This window comes from Ranitomeya imitator, chromosome 1 (genome assembly GCF_032444005.1).
Source record: "Ranitomeya imitator isolate aRanImi1 chromosome 1, aRanImi1.pri, whole genome shotgun sequence".
Classification (NCBI taxonomy): Eukaryota; Metazoa; Chordata; class Amphibia; order Anura; family Dendrobatidae; genus Ranitomeya; species Ranitomeya imitator.
Window position 1 is genome coordinate 1,214,844,137 of NC_091282.1, and position 18,586 is coordinate 1,214,862,722.

At 48.4% G+C, this 18,586-nt stretch overlaps 2 protein-coding genes across 6 annotated transcripts in view; one reads left to right on the plus strand and one right to left on the minus strand.

Moving 5' to 3' along the window:
• Nucleotides 1-15,260, plus strand: part of LOC138657314 (retinol dehydrogenase 14-like) — a 50,494-nt gene extending 35,234 nt beyond the window's left edge. For both annotated transcript variants that reach the window (XM_069745025.1, XM_069745026.1), the window contains exons 2-6: nucleotides 5,081-5,320; nucleotides 10,836-10,925; nucleotides 11,218-11,409; nucleotides 12,916-13,025; nucleotides 14,876-15,260. In XM_069745025.1, coding sequence (XP_069601126.1) covers nucleotides 5,081-5,320; nucleotides 10,836-10,925; nucleotides 11,218-11,409; nucleotides 12,916-13,025; nucleotides 14,876-15,073 — 830 coding nt within the window. In that variant the 3' untranslated portion in view covers nucleotides 15,074-15,260. The remainder of the gene's footprint in view (nucleotides 1-5,080; nucleotides 5,321-10,835; nucleotides 10,926-11,217; nucleotides 11,410-12,915; nucleotides 13,026-14,875) is intronic.
• The window catches only part of LOC138657313 (uncharacterized), a 33,582-nt gene continuing 30,225 nt past the window's right edge, over nucleotides 15,230-18,586 (minus strand). For all 4 annotated transcript variants that reach the window (XM_069745022.1, XM_069745023.1, XM_069745024.1 and 1 more), the window contains exons 3-4: nucleotides 18,399-18,565; nucleotides 15,230-17,625 (exon numbers count right to left, since the gene is read on the minus strand). In XM_069745022.1, the coding sequence (XP_069601123.1) occupies nucleotides 16,312-17,625; nucleotides 18,399-18,565 (1,481 nt within the window). In that variant the 3' untranslated portion in view covers nucleotides 15,230-16,311. The remainder of the gene's footprint in view (nucleotides 17,626-18,398; nucleotides 18,566-18,586) is intronic.

Sequence of the window (18,586 nt, forward strand, 5' to 3'; positions counted from 1 at the left end):
CTTCACGCATGCGTGGTTGCGCTTTTCCCGCCGTTAAGCCCCCTGGGAGGTCGTGACCCTCTGGCTCCGCACCATCATGTGGCGCCCATCGGGTATTTCTTCTCGGTGTCTGCACAGGTAAGATGCCTGGTTATCTATAGCGGTTACACTAGCATTCTTGCTGGCATTCTCCCTTGTTCCCTGGTTCCCTATCTCCGTTCGCTCTTCCTGCCTCTTAGCCGTACCTGCTTGGCGCCTCAGCCGTACCTGCCCGTGTCTCAGTCATGTCTGCCCCGTGTTTCTGCCGTGCCTACTCAGTGCCTCAGCAATACCTGCCCTGTGTCCACTCATGCCTAACAGTTCTGTCTATTCCTGCTAGTGACTACCTTTTTCGTTCCTCTCTTGTAGCATCGTGCCGCCGCTCCATCTCTTCCCCACCTGGTCCCATCTACCTCCCATATTCCTTAGTTTCCGTTTGTTCTCTGTTCTCATCTACCGCCTCCATACCCCAGTCTCTTTACTTATTCTTAGTCGCCCCTTTGGCTCCAGCCGTTGTGGTTCCATCCCCCTTGGGCCTGCCCCTAACGCTCCCTGTATAGGGGGTTGTTTCATCAGGTCCGCTCACCCTTGGGGGCTCTAGAACTATAACCCAGAGGGTCCACTTTCGGGTCTTTCCTTCGTGCCCTGATAACCGCTTAAGGAGAAATCCATGCTTTGCACTCGTTGCGTTTAGCTGCTAGCGCTTTCAGTGAGTGATCTATCGATGGACATCCGGAATATATAATTCTTATTTTTCTAGCCCATATCGGTACCCATATATAACATCTCACTATCATTAGAGTGGGGTCAGAAGAGTCATCTCATTATCATTAGAGGGCGGGGCCAGCAAAGTGATTTCATTATCATTAGAGCGTGGGGTCAGCAGAGCATCTCATTATCATTAGAGGGTGTGGTCAGCAGAATCATTTTATTAACATTTAAGGGCAGAGTCAGTATAGTCATCTCATTATCATTAGAGGGTAGGGTCAGCATAGTCATCTTATTATTAGAGGGTGGGGTCAACAGAGTCCTCTCATTATTAGGGGCGAGGTCAACAGAGTCATTCTATTATCATTAGAGGGTGGGGTCAGAAGTCATCTCACTATCATTAGGGGATGAGGTAAGCAGAGCCATCTCATTATCATTAGAGGGTGGGGTCAGCAGAGTCATCTCATTATCATTAGAGGGTGGGGTCAGCTGAGTCATCTCATTATCATTAGCTGGCAAGGTCAGCAGAGTCATCTCATTATCATTAGAGGGAGAGTTCAGCAGAGTCATCTCCTTATCAGAACAGGGCAGGGTCAGCAGAGTCAGCCGAGTAATCTCATTATCGTTAGAGTGCGGGGTCAGCAGAGTCATCTCATCATCAGAGGGCGGGGTCAGCATGGTCATCTCATTATTAGAGAGCGGGGTCAGCAGAGTCATCTCATTATCATTAGAGGGTGGGGTCGGCTGAATCATCTCCTTATCATTAGAGGGCGAGGTCAGCAGAGTCATCTCCTTATCAGTACAGGGCAGGGTCAGCAGAGTTGTCACATTATCATTAGAGAGCAGGGTCAGCAGTGTCATTTCATCATTAGAGCGCTAGGTCAGCAAAGTCATCTCATTATCATTAGAGGGCAGGGTCGGCAGAGTCACCTCATTATCATTAGAGGGTGGGGTCAGCCGAGTAGTCTCATTATCATTAGAGAGCGGGTTCAGTAGAGTCATCTCATCATCAGAGGGCGGGGTCAGCATAGTCATCTCATTATGATTAGAGAGCAGGGTCAGCAGAGTCATCTCATCATTAGAGGGTGGGGTCAGCAGAATCATCTCATTATCAGTAGAGGGCGAGGTCAGCAGAGTCATCTTATCAGTACAGGGCAGGGTCAGCATTTATCGCATTATCATTAGAGGGCGGGGTCAGTAGAGGCATCTCATCATTAGAGGGCAGGGTCAGCAGTCACCTCATTATCATTAGAGAGGTCAGCAGAGTCATCTTATTATCATTAGAAGGCAAAGTCAGCAGAGTCATCTCATTGTCATGAGAGGGCAGAGTTAGCAGAGTCACCTCTTTATGATTAGAGAGCGGGGTCAGCAGAGTCATCTCATTATCATTAAAGGGCGGGGTCAGCATGGTCATCTCAGTGTTATTAGAGGGTGGGGTGAGCAGAGTCATTTTATCTGAGGTTGGGGCAGCAGAGTCTTCTTATTATCATCAGAAGGTGAGGTCAGCAGTCTTCTCATTATCATTAGAGGCGATGTCAGAAAAGTAATCTCATTATCAGAGAGCTGGGTCAGCAAAGTCATCTCATTATCATTAGAGGGCGGGGTCAATAGAGTCATCTCATCATTAGAGGACAGGGTCAGCAGTGTCACCTCATTATCATTAGAAAGAGAGTTCAGCAGAGTCATCTAATTAACACTAGAGGGCAGGGTCAGCAGAGTCATCTGATTACCATTAGATGGCAGGGTGAGCAGTATCAACTCATAGTTATTAAGGTTGAAGGAAGACTTTAAAGGGACTCGGTCACCTGAATTTGGAGGGAACAATCTTCAGCCATAGGGGCGGGGTTTTCGGGTGTTTGATTCACCCTTTCCTTACCTGCTGGCTGCATGCTGGCTGCAATACTGGATTGCAGTTCATTCTCTGTCCTCCATAGTACACGCCTGCACAAGGCAATCATGTCATTTTGTTGGCGAGGCTTCTGGCATTAGTATACATGCACTTGATGTTCCTCTCTGTACCTCTATTCTTTCTTAAATTATTAACTGTTCTAACCCCACCCCCCATGCCACCGCCACCCCCAACTTCCTTATTTGTGCCCAGGTCTCTATCTGCACTATCTTCCCCTCCTATAAAATGAATACCCTCCTCCCCAATTCCTAGTTTAAACACTCCTCCAACCTTCTAGCCATTTTCTCCCCCAGCACAGCTGCACCCTCCCCATTGAGGTGCAGCCCGTCCCTAGCGTAGAGCCTGTAGCCAACTGAGAAGTCGGCCCAGTTCTGCAAGAACCCAAACCCCTCCTTCCTGCACCAATTGTTGAGCCACTTATTAACCTGCCTAATCTCTCGTTGCCTCTCTGGCGTGGCACGTGGTACAGGCAGTATTTCGGAGAATACCACGTTGCAGGTCCTTGCTTTCAGCTTGCAGCCTAATTCCCTGAAATCATCTTTAAGGACCTTCCACCTACCTCTAACTTTGTCATTTGTGCCAATGTGCACCATGACCGCTGGGTCCTCACCAGCCCCTCCCAGTAATCTGTCCACCCGATCAGCGATGTGTCGGACTCGAGCGCCAGGTAGGCAGCACACCGTTCGACGATCCCAGTCTTTGTGACAGATTGCCCTATCTGTTCCCCTAATAATGGAGTCGCCCACTACCAGCACCTGTCTGGCCTGCCCTGCTCTCCTATTTCCCTCCTTACTGGAGCAGTCACTCCCCCGGCTTTCAGAGGACATGCCTGGCTGCAGCAGTGCTACCCCTGTACTGGCACCCCCTCATCTGCCAACAGATCAGGACTAGCCTCCCTGGCACTCTTCCCTCTACCCCGCTTCCTAACTGTCACCCAGCTTGCTACTTCACCGTCCTGCTGCTCCATCCCACCATCCCCCCCCTCATCTGTCCCATTGAGCGTCTGCTCCGTGAGCAGAAGACTCCTCTCCATATTGTCTATGAATCTCAGTGTTGCCAGCTGCACATTTAGATCCAGAATCTGGGCTTCCAAATGCTCAACGTGCTCACATCTCGCACAGCAGTATGCACCCTCGATCGGCTGCTCAAGGATTGCATACATGTGGCAAGATGTGCACTGGAGGCATTAACAAGAGTGGAGCACATTTCCTAATGGGGATTGCACCAGACAGGAACGTTAAATAAAAAATAAATGCAAAATATTAATAAAACACAAACCGCAATTCAGTAATTCCTCCCTGAATCCAAAGTCACTGAATCACAAGTCACACTTACCGCCGTTCACGCTTACGCTCCGGTCACACTCAGCTCGCTCACACTCGCTAAGCTGAAAATTTAAAGAGATTCTTTTTCCCCTCAGCAGCAATCCACCCTGCTGTTCAATGCACTTCAAAAGGGACTTGAGCCCCAACCAGCTGCCCCTTATAAACCCTTAATTATGAACCCCCACCCTAAATTACCCCCCTTGTGAATTTAGCTGCACCTCAAGATTTAAAATAAGAGATTAATCCTGTAGAGAGAAAAAATAGGTTAAAAAAAAGCCCCCCCAAAATTGAACAGGTAGAAAAGCACTCAGCAATAAACAATTCAGCAACTCACACTAATTCACACACATATTTGTTAAAGGTTTTCCAAATACCTCTTCACTGTATCACAAGTCACACACTTACCACCATTCGCACTTACGCTCTGGTCACACTCAGCTCGTTCACACTCAGTAAGCAGATTTAAAGAGGTTTTTTTCCCTCCCATTAGCAATCCACCCTGCTGTTCAATGCACTTACAAAAGATCTCATTATTATTAGAGGGCAGGGTCAATAGAGTCATTTCATTATCATCAGTTGGCAGGGTTAGCAGAGTCATCTCATTATTATTAGAGGGCGGGGTCAGCAGTTATCTCAAAATCAGAGGGTGAGGTCAGCAGAGTCACCTCTTTATCATTAGAGGGCAGAGTTATCTCATTATCATTATTTGGCAAAGTGAGCAGAGTCATCTCATTATTAGAGGGCAGGGTCATCCGTTATCTCAAAATCAGAGGGTGGGGTCAGCAGAGTCATCTCATTATTAGGGAGTGATGTAATCAGAGTCATCTCATTATCTTTAGAGGGCGGGATCAGCAGTTATCATATTATCATTAGTAGGTGATGTCATCAGAGTCATCTCATTATCTTTAGAGGGCTGGGTCAGCAGTCATCTCATAAGAGGGTGGGGTCAGCAATCTCTGAGGTTTGCACGAGAAGGATATTTTAGTTTTCCTGTCAGATATTGAAGGGGACATGACACTGGTTCCTGGCGACCCTTTTTTTAGTGACCATCGCATGGGTGTTGGTTGTATGGACGCCACTCATCTGCAGCTGCCAGCTCTCATTTTCCTCTTTTTTTCAGGTATCGGGAAACATGTGGCCTTGGACTTTGCCAGGAGGAACGCCCGTGTGATCCTGGCATGTCGTAGCCGTGAGCGAGGACAGGAAGCTGTGGATGAGATAAAGAGGAAGACGAGAAACAAGAATGTTATCCTCAGTGTCCTGGACACCAGCAGCATGGCGTCTGTCCGAGCCTTTGCCGAACGGACCCTAAAGGAGGAGAAGAGACTGGATATCCTGGTCAACAATGCCGGGGCTTCAGGTGCTGTGCTCCGACATACGTGAGGCTCCGGTCCTGTGCGCCGACGTACATGATGCTCCACTCCTGTGCTCCGCCATATATGAGGCTCCGGTCCTGTGCGCCGACACACGTGATGCTCCGGTCCGGTGCGTCGACGTACATGATGCTCCGGTCCTGTACACCGACATACATAATGCTCCAGTCCTGTACACCGATATATGTGATGCTCTGGCCCTTTACGCCAACATACATGATGCTCCGCTCCTATGCGCTGACATATGTGATGCTCTGATCCTATGCACCTACAGTGGGTACGGAAAGTAGTGAGACCCCTTTAAATTTTCCACTCTTTGTTTCATTGCAGCCTTTTGGTAAATTCAAAAAAGTTCATTTTTTTCTCATTAATGTCCACTCTGCACCCCATCTTCACTGAAAAAAACAGTAGAAATGTTTGCAAATTTATTAAACAAAAACTGAAATATCACATGGTCATAAGTCTTCAGCCCCTTGGCTCAGACACTCATATGTAAGTCCCATGCTGTCCATTTCCTTGTGATCCTCCTTGAGATGGTTCTACTCCTTCATTGGAGTCCAGCTGTGTGTAATTACACTGATAGGACTTGGTTTGGAAAAGCGCACACCTGTCTATATAAGACCTCACAGCTCACAGGGCATGTCAGACCAAATGAGAATCATGAGGTCCTAAAAAAAGGGCTCTAAAAGTGACCCTGGAAATTATAGGCCAGTAAGTCTAACCTCTATTGTTGGTAAAATATTTGAAGGGTTTCTGAGGGATGTTATTCTGGATTATCTCAATGAGAATAACTGTTTAACTCCATATCAGCATGGGTTTATGAGAAATCGCTCCTGTCAAACCAATCTAATCAGTTTTTATGAAGAGGTAAGCTATAGGCTGGACCACGGTGAGTCATTGGACGTGGTATATCTCGATTTTTCCAAAGCGTTTGATACCGTGCCGCACAAGAGGTTGGTACACAAAATGAGAATGCTTGGTCTGGGGGAAAATGTGTGTAAATGGGTTAGTAACTGGCTTAGTGATAGAAAGCAGAGGGTGGTTATAAATGGTATAGTCTCAAAAGGCCCCGTCACACATAGCGAGATCGCTAGCGAGATCGCTAGCGAGATCGCTGCTGAGTCACAAGTTTTGTGACGCAACAGCGATCTCAGTAGCGATCTCGCTATGTGTGACACGTAGCAGCGATCAGGCCCCTGCTGTGAGATCGCTGGTCGTGTCGGAATGGCCTGGGCCATTTTTTGATCGTTGAGGTCCCGCTGACATCGCTGAATCGGCGTGTGTGACGCTGATTCAGCGATGTCTTCGCTGGTAACCAGGGTAAACATCGGGTAACTAAGCGCAGGGCCGCGCTTAGTAACCCGATGTTTACCCTGGTTACCATCGTTAAAGTAAAAAAAAACAAACGCTACATACTTACCTACCGCTGTCTGTCCTCGGCGCTCTGCTTCTCTGGTCTGGCTGTGAGCGCTGGTCAGCCGGAAAGCACAGCGGTGACATCACCGCTCTGCTTTCCGGCCGCTGTGCTCACAGCCAGACCAGAGAAGCAGAGCGCCGAGGACAGACAGCGGTAGGTAAGTATGTAGCGTTTGTTTTTTTTTACTTTAACAATGGTAACCAGGGTAAACATCGGGTTACTAAGCGCGGCCCTGCGCTTAGTTACCCGATGTTTACCCTGGTTACCGGGGACCTCGGGATCGTTGGTCGCTGGAGAGCTGTTTGTGTGACAGCTCTCCAGCGACCAAACAGCGACGCTGCAGCGATCCGGATCGTCGTCGGTATCGCTGCAGCGTCGCTATGTGTGACGGGGCCTTTACTGGGTCGCTGTGACCAGTGGGGACCGCAGAGGTCGGTATTGGGACCTGTTCTCTTCAACATATTCATTAATGATCTGGTAGAAGGTTTACACAGTAAAATATCGATATTTGCAGATGATACAAAACTATGTAAAGCAGTTAATACAAGAGAAGATAGTATTCTGCTACAGATGGATCTGGATAAGTTGGAAACTTGGGCTGAAAGGTGGCAGATGAGGTTTAACAATGATAAATGTAAGGTTATACACATGGGAAGAAGGAATCAATATCACCATTACACACTGAATGGGAAACCACTGGGTAAATCTGACAGGGAGAAGGACTTGGGGATCCTAGTTAATGATAAACTTACCTGGAGCAGCCAGTGCCAGGCAGCAGCTGCCAAGGCAAACAGGATCATGGGGTGCATTAAGAGAGGTCTGGATACACATGATGAGAGCATTATACTGCCTCTGTACAAATTCCTAGTTAGACCGCACATGGAGTACTGTGTCCAGTTTTGGGCACCGGTGCTCAGGAAGGATATAATGGAACTAGAGAGAGTACAAAGGAGGGCAACAAAATTAATAAAGGGGATGGGAGAACTACAATACCCAGATAGATTAGCGAAATTAGGATTATTTAGTCTAGAAAAAAGACGACTGAGGGGCGATCTAATAACCATGTATAAGTATATAAGGGGACAATACAAATATCTCGCTGAGGATCTGTTTATACCAAGGAAGGTGACGGGCACAAGGGGGCATTCTTTGCGTCTGGAGGAGAGAAGGTTTTTCCACCAACATAGAAGAGGATTCTTTACTGTTAGGGCAGTGAGAATCTGGAATTGCTTGCCTGAGGAGGTGGTGATGGCGAACTCAGTCGAGGGGTTCAAGAGAGGCCTGGATGTCTTCCTGGAGCAGAACAATATTGTATCATACAATTATTAGGTTCTGTAGAAGGACGTAGGTCTGGGGATTTATTATGATGGAATATAGGCTGAACTGGATGGACAAATGTCTTTTTTCGGCCTTACTAACTATGTTACTATGAGGTCAAAGGAACTGGCCAAGGAGCTCAGAGACAGAATTGTGGCAAGGCAAAGATCTAGCCAAGGTTACAACAGAATTACTGCAGTACTCAGGGTACATAAGAGCACAGTGGCCTCCATAATCCTTTAATGGAAGAAGTTTGGGACCACCAGAAGTCTTCCTAGACCTCGCCGTCCAGCCAAACTGAGCAATCGTTGGAGCAGAGCCTTGGTGAGAGAGGTGAAGAACCCCAAGATCACGGTGGCTGAGCTCCAGAGATGCTGTAGGGAGATGGGAGAAAGTTCTACAAAGTCAACTATCACTGCAGCCTCCACCAGTCAGGCCTTTATGGCAGAGTGGCCCAACAGAAGCCTTTCCTCAGAGCAAGACATATGAAAGCCTGCATAGTTTGCTAAAAAAAACACATGAAGGACTCCCAGACTATGAGAAATAAGATTCTCTGGTCTGATGAGATGAAGATAGACCTCTTTGGTGATAATTCTAAGCGGTATGTGTGGAGAAAACCAGGCACTGCTCATCACCTGCCCAATACAATCCCCACAGTGAAACATGGTGGTGGCAGCATCATGCTATGGGGGTGTTTTTCAGCTGCAGGGACAGGACGACTGGTTGTCATTGAAGGAAACATGAATGCGGCCAAGTACAGAGACATCCTGGATGAAAACCTCTTCCAGAGGGCTCTGGACCTCTGACTTGGCCGAAGGTTCAGTGACCCCAAGCACACAGCTAAAAAAACAAAGCAGTGGCTTCAGAACAACTCTGTGACCATTCTTGACCGGCCCAGCCAGAGCCCTGACCTAAACCCAAATGAGCATCTCGAGAGAGACCTGAAAATGGCATCCTCCAACGTTCACTATCGAACCTGACGGAACTGGAGAGGATCTGCAAGGAAGAATGGCCGAGGATCCCCAAATCCAGGGGTGAAAAACTTGTGGCATCATTCCCAAGAAGACTCATGGCTGTACTAGCTCAAAAGGGGCTTCTACCCAATAATGAGCAAAGGGTCTGAAGACTTATGACCATGTGATAGTTCAGTTTTTCCTTTTTAATAAATTTGCAAAAATTTCTACATTTCTCTTTTTTCAGTCAAGATGGGGTGCAGAGTGAACATTAATGAGAAAATTACTCTTTTGAATTTACCAAATGGCTGCAATGAAACAAAGAGTGAAAATTGTAAAGTGGTCTGAATACTTTTCATACCCACTGTACACATGTGATGCTCTGGTCCTGTGCACCGACATACGTGATGCTGTGGTCCTATGCGCCAACATATATAATGATGCTCCAGTCCTATGTGACTGTCTACGGACTTGATGCTCCGGTCCTTTGCGCTGACATATGTGATACTCCGGTGATGTGTGCTGTTGTGAATTCTGTGGCAGAGCTCCCTCCTGTGGTCACAAGTAGTACTTCGGCTGTTTCTCTCTGTGAGCATCCGTTGGTGGAGGAGAGTGGTACTGCAGCTTCTGAGTTTCCTTCCTCAGGTGATGTGGTGAAGTCGTTAGGTGCTGCTCTATTTAACTCCACCTAGTGCTTTGATCCTGGCTTCCAGTCAATGTTCTAGTATTGGACCTGTTTCCTCCTGGATCGTTCCTGTGGCCTGCTGCTCTGCATAGCTAAGTTCCGCTTTGCTATTTTGTTTGCCGTTTTTTCTGCCCAGCATTGCTTATTTGTTCTTTCTTGCTTGCTGGAAGCTCTGGGACGCAGAGGGTGTACCTCCGTGCCGTTAGTTCGGTACGGAGGGTCTTTTTGCCCCCTTTGCGTGGTTGTTTGTAGGGTTTTGTGTTGACCGCAAAGTTACCTTTCCTATCCTCGCTCTGTTCAGAAAGTTGGGCCTCACTTTGCTAAATCTATTTCATCTCTACGTTTGTCTTTTCATCTTTACTCACAGTCATTATATGTGGGGGCTGCCTTTTCCTTTGGGGTATTTCTCTGAGGCAAGGTAGGCTTATTTTCTATCTTCAGGCTAGCTAGTTTCTCAGGCTGTGCCGAGTTGCATAGGGAGCGTTAGGCGCAATCCACGGCTGCCTCTAGTTTGGTTGGAGAGGATTAGGGATTGCGGTCAGCAGAGTTTCCACGTCTCAGAGCTCGTTCTATATTTTTGGGTTATTGTCAGGTCACTGTATGTGCTCTGACTTCTATGTCCATTTTGGTACTGAATTACCAGATCATAACAGTGTGCCTGCATACATAATGCTCCGGTCCAGTGCACCGTCATACGTGATGCTCCGGTCCTATGCACCTACATAAGTGATGCTCCGGTCCTATGTGCCTAGATATGTGATTCTCCGGTCCTATGCACCTAGATACGTGATGTTCCGGTCCTATGCGCCTAGATACGTGATGCTCCGGTCCTATGCACCTAGATACGTGATGTTCCGGTCCTATGCGCCTAGATACGTGATGCTCCGGTCCTATGCGCCTAGATACGTGATGCTCTGGTCCTATGCACCTAGATACGTGATGCTCCGGTCCTATGCGATTACATACGTAATGCTCTGGACCTATCCGCCAACATACATGACGCTCCCAACCTATGGGTCGACATACGTGACGCTCCGACCTCGCGCCCTGACACATGTGGCACTCAGGTTCTCTATTATACATTTTGAGAGCTGCAGAGCTACACTGAACGTTATGTCATGTTCTTTCAGGACTGCCATATTCCATAACTCCTGAGGGACTAGAAGCCTCATTTGCCACAAACCACCTGGGCCCGTTCCTGCTGACCCACCTGCTGTTGGGTATGTACCTCCCACCTGTACAACTTCTCCCTGTAGCTCATTTTACATATGTCGCCCATACACAGCCATTGTGACATATATAAATCCAGTATGAACCCGTGTGACTGGAGAGATAGCCATCAACGTCAAGCTCAAATTTCACCGTAAGAATCGGTCGATAAAAATGGTGATAATAGTGATGAATCGTAGGCGATCTCTCACCAGGCACCATTTGTAGTAAGAAGACACGGTGTCTCGGGGGCATGTGTTTGGGCTTTGGGCATGTGGTGGCCATAACTCTCTGTCTCTTCAGACCTCCTGAAGCGAACGGCACCAAGCCGCATTGTTTTCCTGTCCTCGTTTATGCATGGACAAGGTACGATCGATACCAGCAACCTGTGGGGGAAGAACATGGAGAAGTACTACATGAACGTCGCCTACAACTGCACCAAGCTAATGAACACTATCTGTGCTAAGGAGTTCGCCAACAGGCTGGAAGGAACAGGTAAGTGTGAACGCGGGAAAAGAGCGCCGAGCTATCGGACCTCTGATGTACTCAACTACTCAGCAACATGTCATAATCCCCATTCCACAATTGAGTTTTGACGTCCCTCAAATTACATAGATCTCATGTGGAGAGTCCGTGTGTTTGAGGATACGGCCGCTTACTGAAGACTATAGGACAAAAGGACATAGAGTGGAGTCCACAGTTCTACGAGAGACTTTTTCCAGCACGGAGCACCGGTTGCGTCGATATTGTTTTGTATTATTAGATATTTTCTTGCTGTGGTTTATTAGTCTTTTCTTGCTCATCAGTTCATACTCTAGAACCAATGTTTATATTCATAATCAGAGATAGTAAGCAGAGGATGACCAGCAAGCTGGATCTTATGTAAACCCAAGAATAGACAGGAGATTGCGAAAGGTAAATGTAAGGGTACCATCACACAGTGGCATTTTGATCGCTACGACGGCACGATTCGTGACGTTCCAGCGATATACTTACGATCTCGCTGTGTCTGACACGCTCCTGCGATCAGGGACCCCGCTGAGAATCGTGCGTCGTAGCAGATCGTTTGAAACTTTCTTTCGTCGTCTAGTGTCCCGCTGTGGCGGCATGATCGCATGGTGTAACAAAGGTGTGCACGATATTGTATACGATGTGCACATAGTAACCAACGGCTTCTACATCGCACATACATCATGAAATTATCGCTCCAGCGTCGTACATTGCAAAGTGTGACAGCAGTCTACGATGCTGGAGCGATAATGGTGCGATGCTGGAGCGTCACGGATCGTGCCGTCGTAGTGATCAAAATGCCACTGTGTGACGGTACCCTAAAGCAATAATCCCATCAATGCATTGTTCTACCAGCCTAGGCCCATTGTGTGGATGGAGATAGTAGACCCCAGAGAGACGTTACCACAAGGGGTCTCACATCAGCCCCAGGTGATGGAATGTTTTGTTCTGTGAGGTAAAGAAAATTTTTTAAGAGGCAGGAAGAAAAAGAAACGGGTTGAATCAGGCAGTTGTTGGAGGGACTTCGAAGGGAGAGGATCGAAGCTGGGATGGATGATCTATGGAGTTTTGGAGATCGGACGTTGGCTGGAGGGGTATCCATGAGCTTTGGTCATGATATCCATCGTCTGGAGGAACATAGTCTGTGACTGCACACTATACCAGCTGGAGATACCAAAAGCTGTGGGACAACCCAACGTTGGGAGACAGTGGGTTTCACCTGGTACAGGCCAGTGGAACTACCAATCTCAGATTGGGAACTTGTGGACTGAGGACATTGTATGTTGCCCTCTACCTGGATTTGTCATACAACCATGGATGTATGGAATAAAAATAGTTTCAGTGTTATCCTGCCTAGGTGATTATTACAACCCACAACCTCAGATCCTCACAGTGTGAATGACTGCCATGAACGTGGCACTATATGGTGACATAGCAGATGAGGAGCAACGTGAAGGACACCATTTCACACGGTCATCTTTATACCCTCAGGAGTGCAAGTGAACAGTGTGAACCCCGGGATTGTGCGGACTAGCGCGATCCGACATTACCACTTCTTGATACAATTCATCTTCAATGTTATTGGCTGGTTCTTCTTTAAGGTGAGAACGTGTTCACATCTTGTGTTGTCATCAGTAAGCGCCATCTTAAACTAGGGCTCGGGTTTGTGCCCCACTCTCTATTCCACCCCTTCATCTGGCCTACTACTTCCATTTCTCATGTCCTTGCCGTCCATGTCTTTACATCTTCATGTCTCATCTCTTAGGCTTTATGCACACGATGCGGAATTAGTGCGGATCCGCAGCTGATTTTTCCGAGCAGAAACGCTGCAGTTCCGCAATTGGAAAAAAAAAGCTGTGCTAATGGTGCGGAAAAATCCGCATGAAAACCGCTGTGGAACAAAAGAAGGAGCATGCTACTTCTTTTGTGTGGCACTGCAGCGTTTCTGACCACTTCCATAATAGAAATCCGCTGGGGTAAAAACCGCACAAAATCCGCATCAAAACAGCACAAAATCTGCGGCAAATCCGCACCTGCGGTTTCTGCCAGGAGATGCGGATTTTGTGTGGAAAATTCTGCACCCCAATCCGCAAAGTGTGCACATAGCCTAACGCTTCCCTTCCTTACCCTTACCCCTTCATGTACCCTCTTTTACACCATCCCTTCCTGATGTCCTGCCCCTCCAGGTCCTTACATATTCATGTTGCCTCCCCGCTCCTTCTGTCCCTTCTCTCCATGTCCTTGCACCGTCATGCCCCCCTCCTTTATACCATCTCTTCTTCCTTAGGTCTTGTCCTTCCATCTTCATATCCCCCCTCTTACATCATCATGTCCTCCTTGATGTCCCGATAGTTGTATGTCCCTACATTTTCTCTTTCTTACACCATCCCTTCCTCCTTGTTTGGCCCTCCCTGCCTTTTCCTCTTCCTGTCCCTTCTCTTGTCCTTCCCCTTAATATCCTAGCATTCTCCAAACTGTCTCCACTCTTACCCCATCTCTTCCTCCTTACACCCTGCTGCCATCGTGTGTCTTTACATCTTCCTGTCCCTTCTCATGTCCTTCCCCTTAATATCCTAGCATTCTCCAAACTGTCTCCACTCTTACCCCATCTCTTCCTCCTTACACCCTGCTGCCATCGTGTGTCTTTACATCTTCCTGTCCCTTCTCATGTCCTTCCCCTTAATATCCTAGCATTCTCCAACCTGTCTCCGCTCTTACCCCATCTCTTCCTCCTTACACCCTGCTGCCATCGTGTGTCTTTACATCTTCCTGTCCCTTCTCATGTCCTTCCCCTTAATATCCTAGCATTCTCCAACCTGTCTCCACTCTTACTCCATCCACCCTGCCATCGTGTGTCTTTACCTCTTCCTGTCCCTTCTCATGTCCTTCCCCTTAATATCCTAGCATTCTCCAACCTGTCTCCGCTCTTACCCCATCTCTTCCTCCTTACACCCAGCTGCCATCGTGTGTCCTTACATCTTCCTGTCCCTTCTCATGTCCTTCCCCTTAATATCCTAGCATTCTCCAACCTGTCTCCGCTCTTACTCCATCTCTTCCTCTTTACACCCTGCCATCGTGTGTCTTTACATCTTCCTGTCCCTTCTCATGTCCTTCCCCTTAATATCCTAGCATTCTCCAACCTGTCTCCACTCTTACTCCATCTCTTCCTCCATACACCCTGCCATCGTGTGTCTTTACATCTTCCTGTCCCTTCTCATGTCCTTCCCCTTAATATCCTAGCATTCTCCAACCTGTCTCCGCTCTTACCCTCTCTCTTCCTCCTTACACCCAGCTGCCATCGGGCGTCCTTACATCTTCCTTTCTCGTTATGTTCTCTTCCTCCTTACTACCTTCTTCCTGTCCTCACTGCCTCATTTGTTTCTCTGTCCTCCACTCCTCTCTTCCATCATTCCCACCCATGTTGTTTTGCTCACCCTTTTCTTGTTTTCAGTCCGCGGAGGAGGGGGCCACCAGCACCATTTACTGCTGCGTATCAGAGGAGGCCGAGGGGCTGAATGGAAAGTACATAGATAGTGACTGCACCATTGCGCTGCCCTCAGAGAAGACTCACGATCCGGCCATCAACAGGAAACTATGGGAGGCCTGCGAGTCAGCGACTGGTCTCAATAGTCAACTGGGGAAATCATGAAAGTCTCTTGGAGTAAGAGAAACCGTGAGATTCTCCATAAACTGTAGAGAAGACGAGGCCCGAGGCACTGACCTGTCCACCAATGGGACAGATACCCCAAAAAGGGTGAGAACTGTGTAGTAAAACCCCAGAGAGCCCCCCAAATATCACAAAAGATCAATAAAAACGTGTGTAATTTATAAAATGATCAGAGGCAAAATAATTCTACAAATTATGGAAATCCTGAGCCACCAGAGTTTACAATCTACAAAGAAGTGACAGGAGGATTGTAGAGAGCGGACAGGAGAACTTACTAGATAACAGACATAAGGACCCCACTGAGAGTCTGAACCACAAGAGCTTACATTCTAGATAGCAGGGACTCAAATCTTACCACGACGTAGACTCTGCCTACAAAAATCTCCAATGCAGACAGTAAGAGCACAACCTGTAACTAATGGGACCCTCAGGAACTCCCCTTCACGTGTGAATGTGTACAGGGGAAAGGCAAGGAACATATTCATCAGAATTAGAAAAATATGGCTCCTACTTCCAGATAGAGAGAGCCTGTCACACACAGGTGATGGCCGGTATTAGGCTATGTGCACACGTTCCGGATTATTTGCGGATTTTAAGCGTTTTTGCGCTATAAAAACGCTATAAATCCGCAAATAATCCGCATACTTTAAGCATCCAATCATTTAACATGAATTCCGCAATTTTAATGCACATGCAGCGTTATTTTCCGCGAAAAAAACGCTTTGCGGAAAAATAATGAGCATGTCCATTAATTTTGCGGAATTTGCGCGGATTTCCCACTGGCTAAGCAGTGAGAAATTTTTGGGAAAATCCGCGCAAATTCCGCGGCAAATCCGCGGTATTTCCGCGGTAAAACCGCGGTAATTCTGCATGCAGATTTGTAGCGGAATTCTGGCAGAAATGTCCGGATTTTCTCCGGAAATTTCTGCTAGAATTCCTGAACGTGTGCACATAGCCTTACAGCTCAGCACCATTAAGCAGTCATGTTTTTCTCAGCCTGTACAACCTCTATCTATAAATTCATGATTAGGGTTGCGGTGTAGACATGTCGCCCTCATCAAGGCCCTCGAGCTTCCTCAGGACCCTGTGACATCACGGAGGTTTGGTTATCGCCACAGTAGACATTCAGGAGCAATATGTTCTCTGGTAGGTTAACCGTGATGATGTTGCCGCCTTTGTGAGGTCACCTCAGTCCATGCATTACTGCCATACAGTGCCCGTCACTGCCATGTGATCCTCACGCTCCGCTTGTCCTTCCGCGCCCCTTCCTGCAGCTTGTGGTGGTCTCTGCATGTCACGTCCTTACAATGAGACAAGTCAAGAGCCTTTAGGTCATTTTTGGCCCTCAGTATTAGAGAAACCCCCCATTGGGTGATATTACTGCTGCACAGTGACACCTCCCGCAGTTTCTGGAGAGGCTCAGGCTGATGTGACCCATACACTGCTTCGAAAACCCCATCAAGAGGAGCCGGGATCCTACAGAGTGACAAAGACTCCAATTTAGGACAACCCTTTAAAAGAGATACCAAGAATCCCCCAAGTTTATGTAGAAAGGTGGGATGCAAAACATCATCTCCCTCCAGGAGAAGGCTGAAGGTGTGCAGGTGGGGTAACAAGATAGGGTCAACTGGCCACGGAGGAAGCTCAGGGCCATTGTGTGAAGCAGTATGACGGGGCACAGTGAGGTGAGTCTGGAAGCTCTGAAGGTTGGGGCACCAGGTTACCAGGGTGGACAAGGACTCCTCATGGCACCAGAGCAGATTCTGCAGTGACAGGAGGCGCAAGTTCTTACTGATGGGATGGATTGTGGTCAGGACCTCCTCCAGCCTCCTCTGGGGACATTCAGGGCAGTGCAGAATCAGGCGGGTGAGATTTGGCCACTGGACAAGACTCCATGACCCTTCAGTTTGGTTACTGAGGGCGATGCTAACTTCTTCGAGTCCTTGGCACAAAGATCCCACTGTACACGCGTCATCTTCATCCAGGTCTTCAAGCTTTTTAAGACATAGTACAGTGTCTTGTGCCACAGTCCTCGTGATCTCTTTTTTGCCCACTCTGGCGTGTCTGGTTTTGGCCACCTCAGACAATGAGGGAAAGTTTTCTGGGGGGAAATTAGAAGGGTTCAACTTCCTGAGGTACAGAAGACGCATGGCGTCGGCCATAGAAGGGTTGGCAAACTGCTCTAGGTAGGGGAGGGCCAGTAATACAAAACATACAGCATGGACCCACTGCTCAGTGTTTCCCTTTGGCATTACATCCTGCAGGAGCAGCACTCGCAAAGCCTGGCAGCAGAACCGTCCGGTCCTTGAATCATACACTAAAGTCAGCAGGGAGGATGCGGAAATCTTCTTACATCGTGATAAGTCCAACTCACGGAGTCTCTGACAAAAGCTGCCAATGGCAGCCAAGACGAGTGAATCGCTCTGAGTATCTGAGAGGTAGAGCTTCTGGAGGCGAGGCAAGCGCTCCACCAGCAAGGCCAGGGAGGCAGCGGGGACCCGGTTACAGGAGTGCAAGTCCAGAGATATCAGGAACTGTAAGGAACAAAGAACATGTGTCAATAGAAGAGGAAGATTGGTCACGGGCAGGGAGGGCAATAGGATAGAGAGGACAGGTCGGTCACAGGCTTGGACAGGGCAGGATGGTAACAGGATGAGGTTGAGGGGGACAGGACAGTCACAGACGGAGAGCAGGAGGGTCAAAGGTTGGGGAACAGGTGGGTCAAAGTCTAGGAACCAGTAGTGTCATGGACTGGCGAGTGACAGGGACACAGGCTGGGGAGTAAGAGAACAGAGGGTCAGAGGCTAGGGAGCAGGACGCGGGCTGGGGAGCAGCAGGACATAAGGGTCATGGGCTGGGGAAAAGGAGGGTCACAGGTTGGGAAGCAGGAAGATAGGAGGGTCAAAGGCTGGGAGCAGGACGATGATCACAAGCACGGGAGCAGGAGGGTGATCACAGGCACGGAAGACAACAGGAGAGTCACAGGTTGGAGAAGAGGAGGTCAGAAGGGTCACGGCTGAGGAGTAGGAGATAGGAGGGGGTGCAGAAAAAGCTGGGTAGTAGTAGGACAGGAAGGTTGCTAGCTGGGGAGTAGGAGGAGAGGAGGGTCCAAAGGCTGGGGACAAGGAGGACAACAAAAAAGCTCACAGGCTGGGGAGGAGAATGACAGCAGGGGTTCAGAGTTGGGAAGCAGAAGAGTCACAGCGGGAGGAGCAGGAGTTGATGAGGGCCAAAGCTGGGTAGCCGGAGGGTTATAGGCTGAGGAGGAGGACAGGAGTGTTATGTGGCAGAGGGTGATTACACTCACCTTACAGCGGACAGTCACGAGTTGGACCATGGCTTTAGTGACTAGGCTGGCACATGGGCGCAGGCTCAGCTCAGTCAGGTGAGGATGGAGAAGCAGATGGAGTCCGGCCTTAGTCAACTTATGAGAATCTCCGAGGATCCGTATTAGTTGCTGCACCAAGGGCCCGGCTGTGGAGGACAGAGAACAAA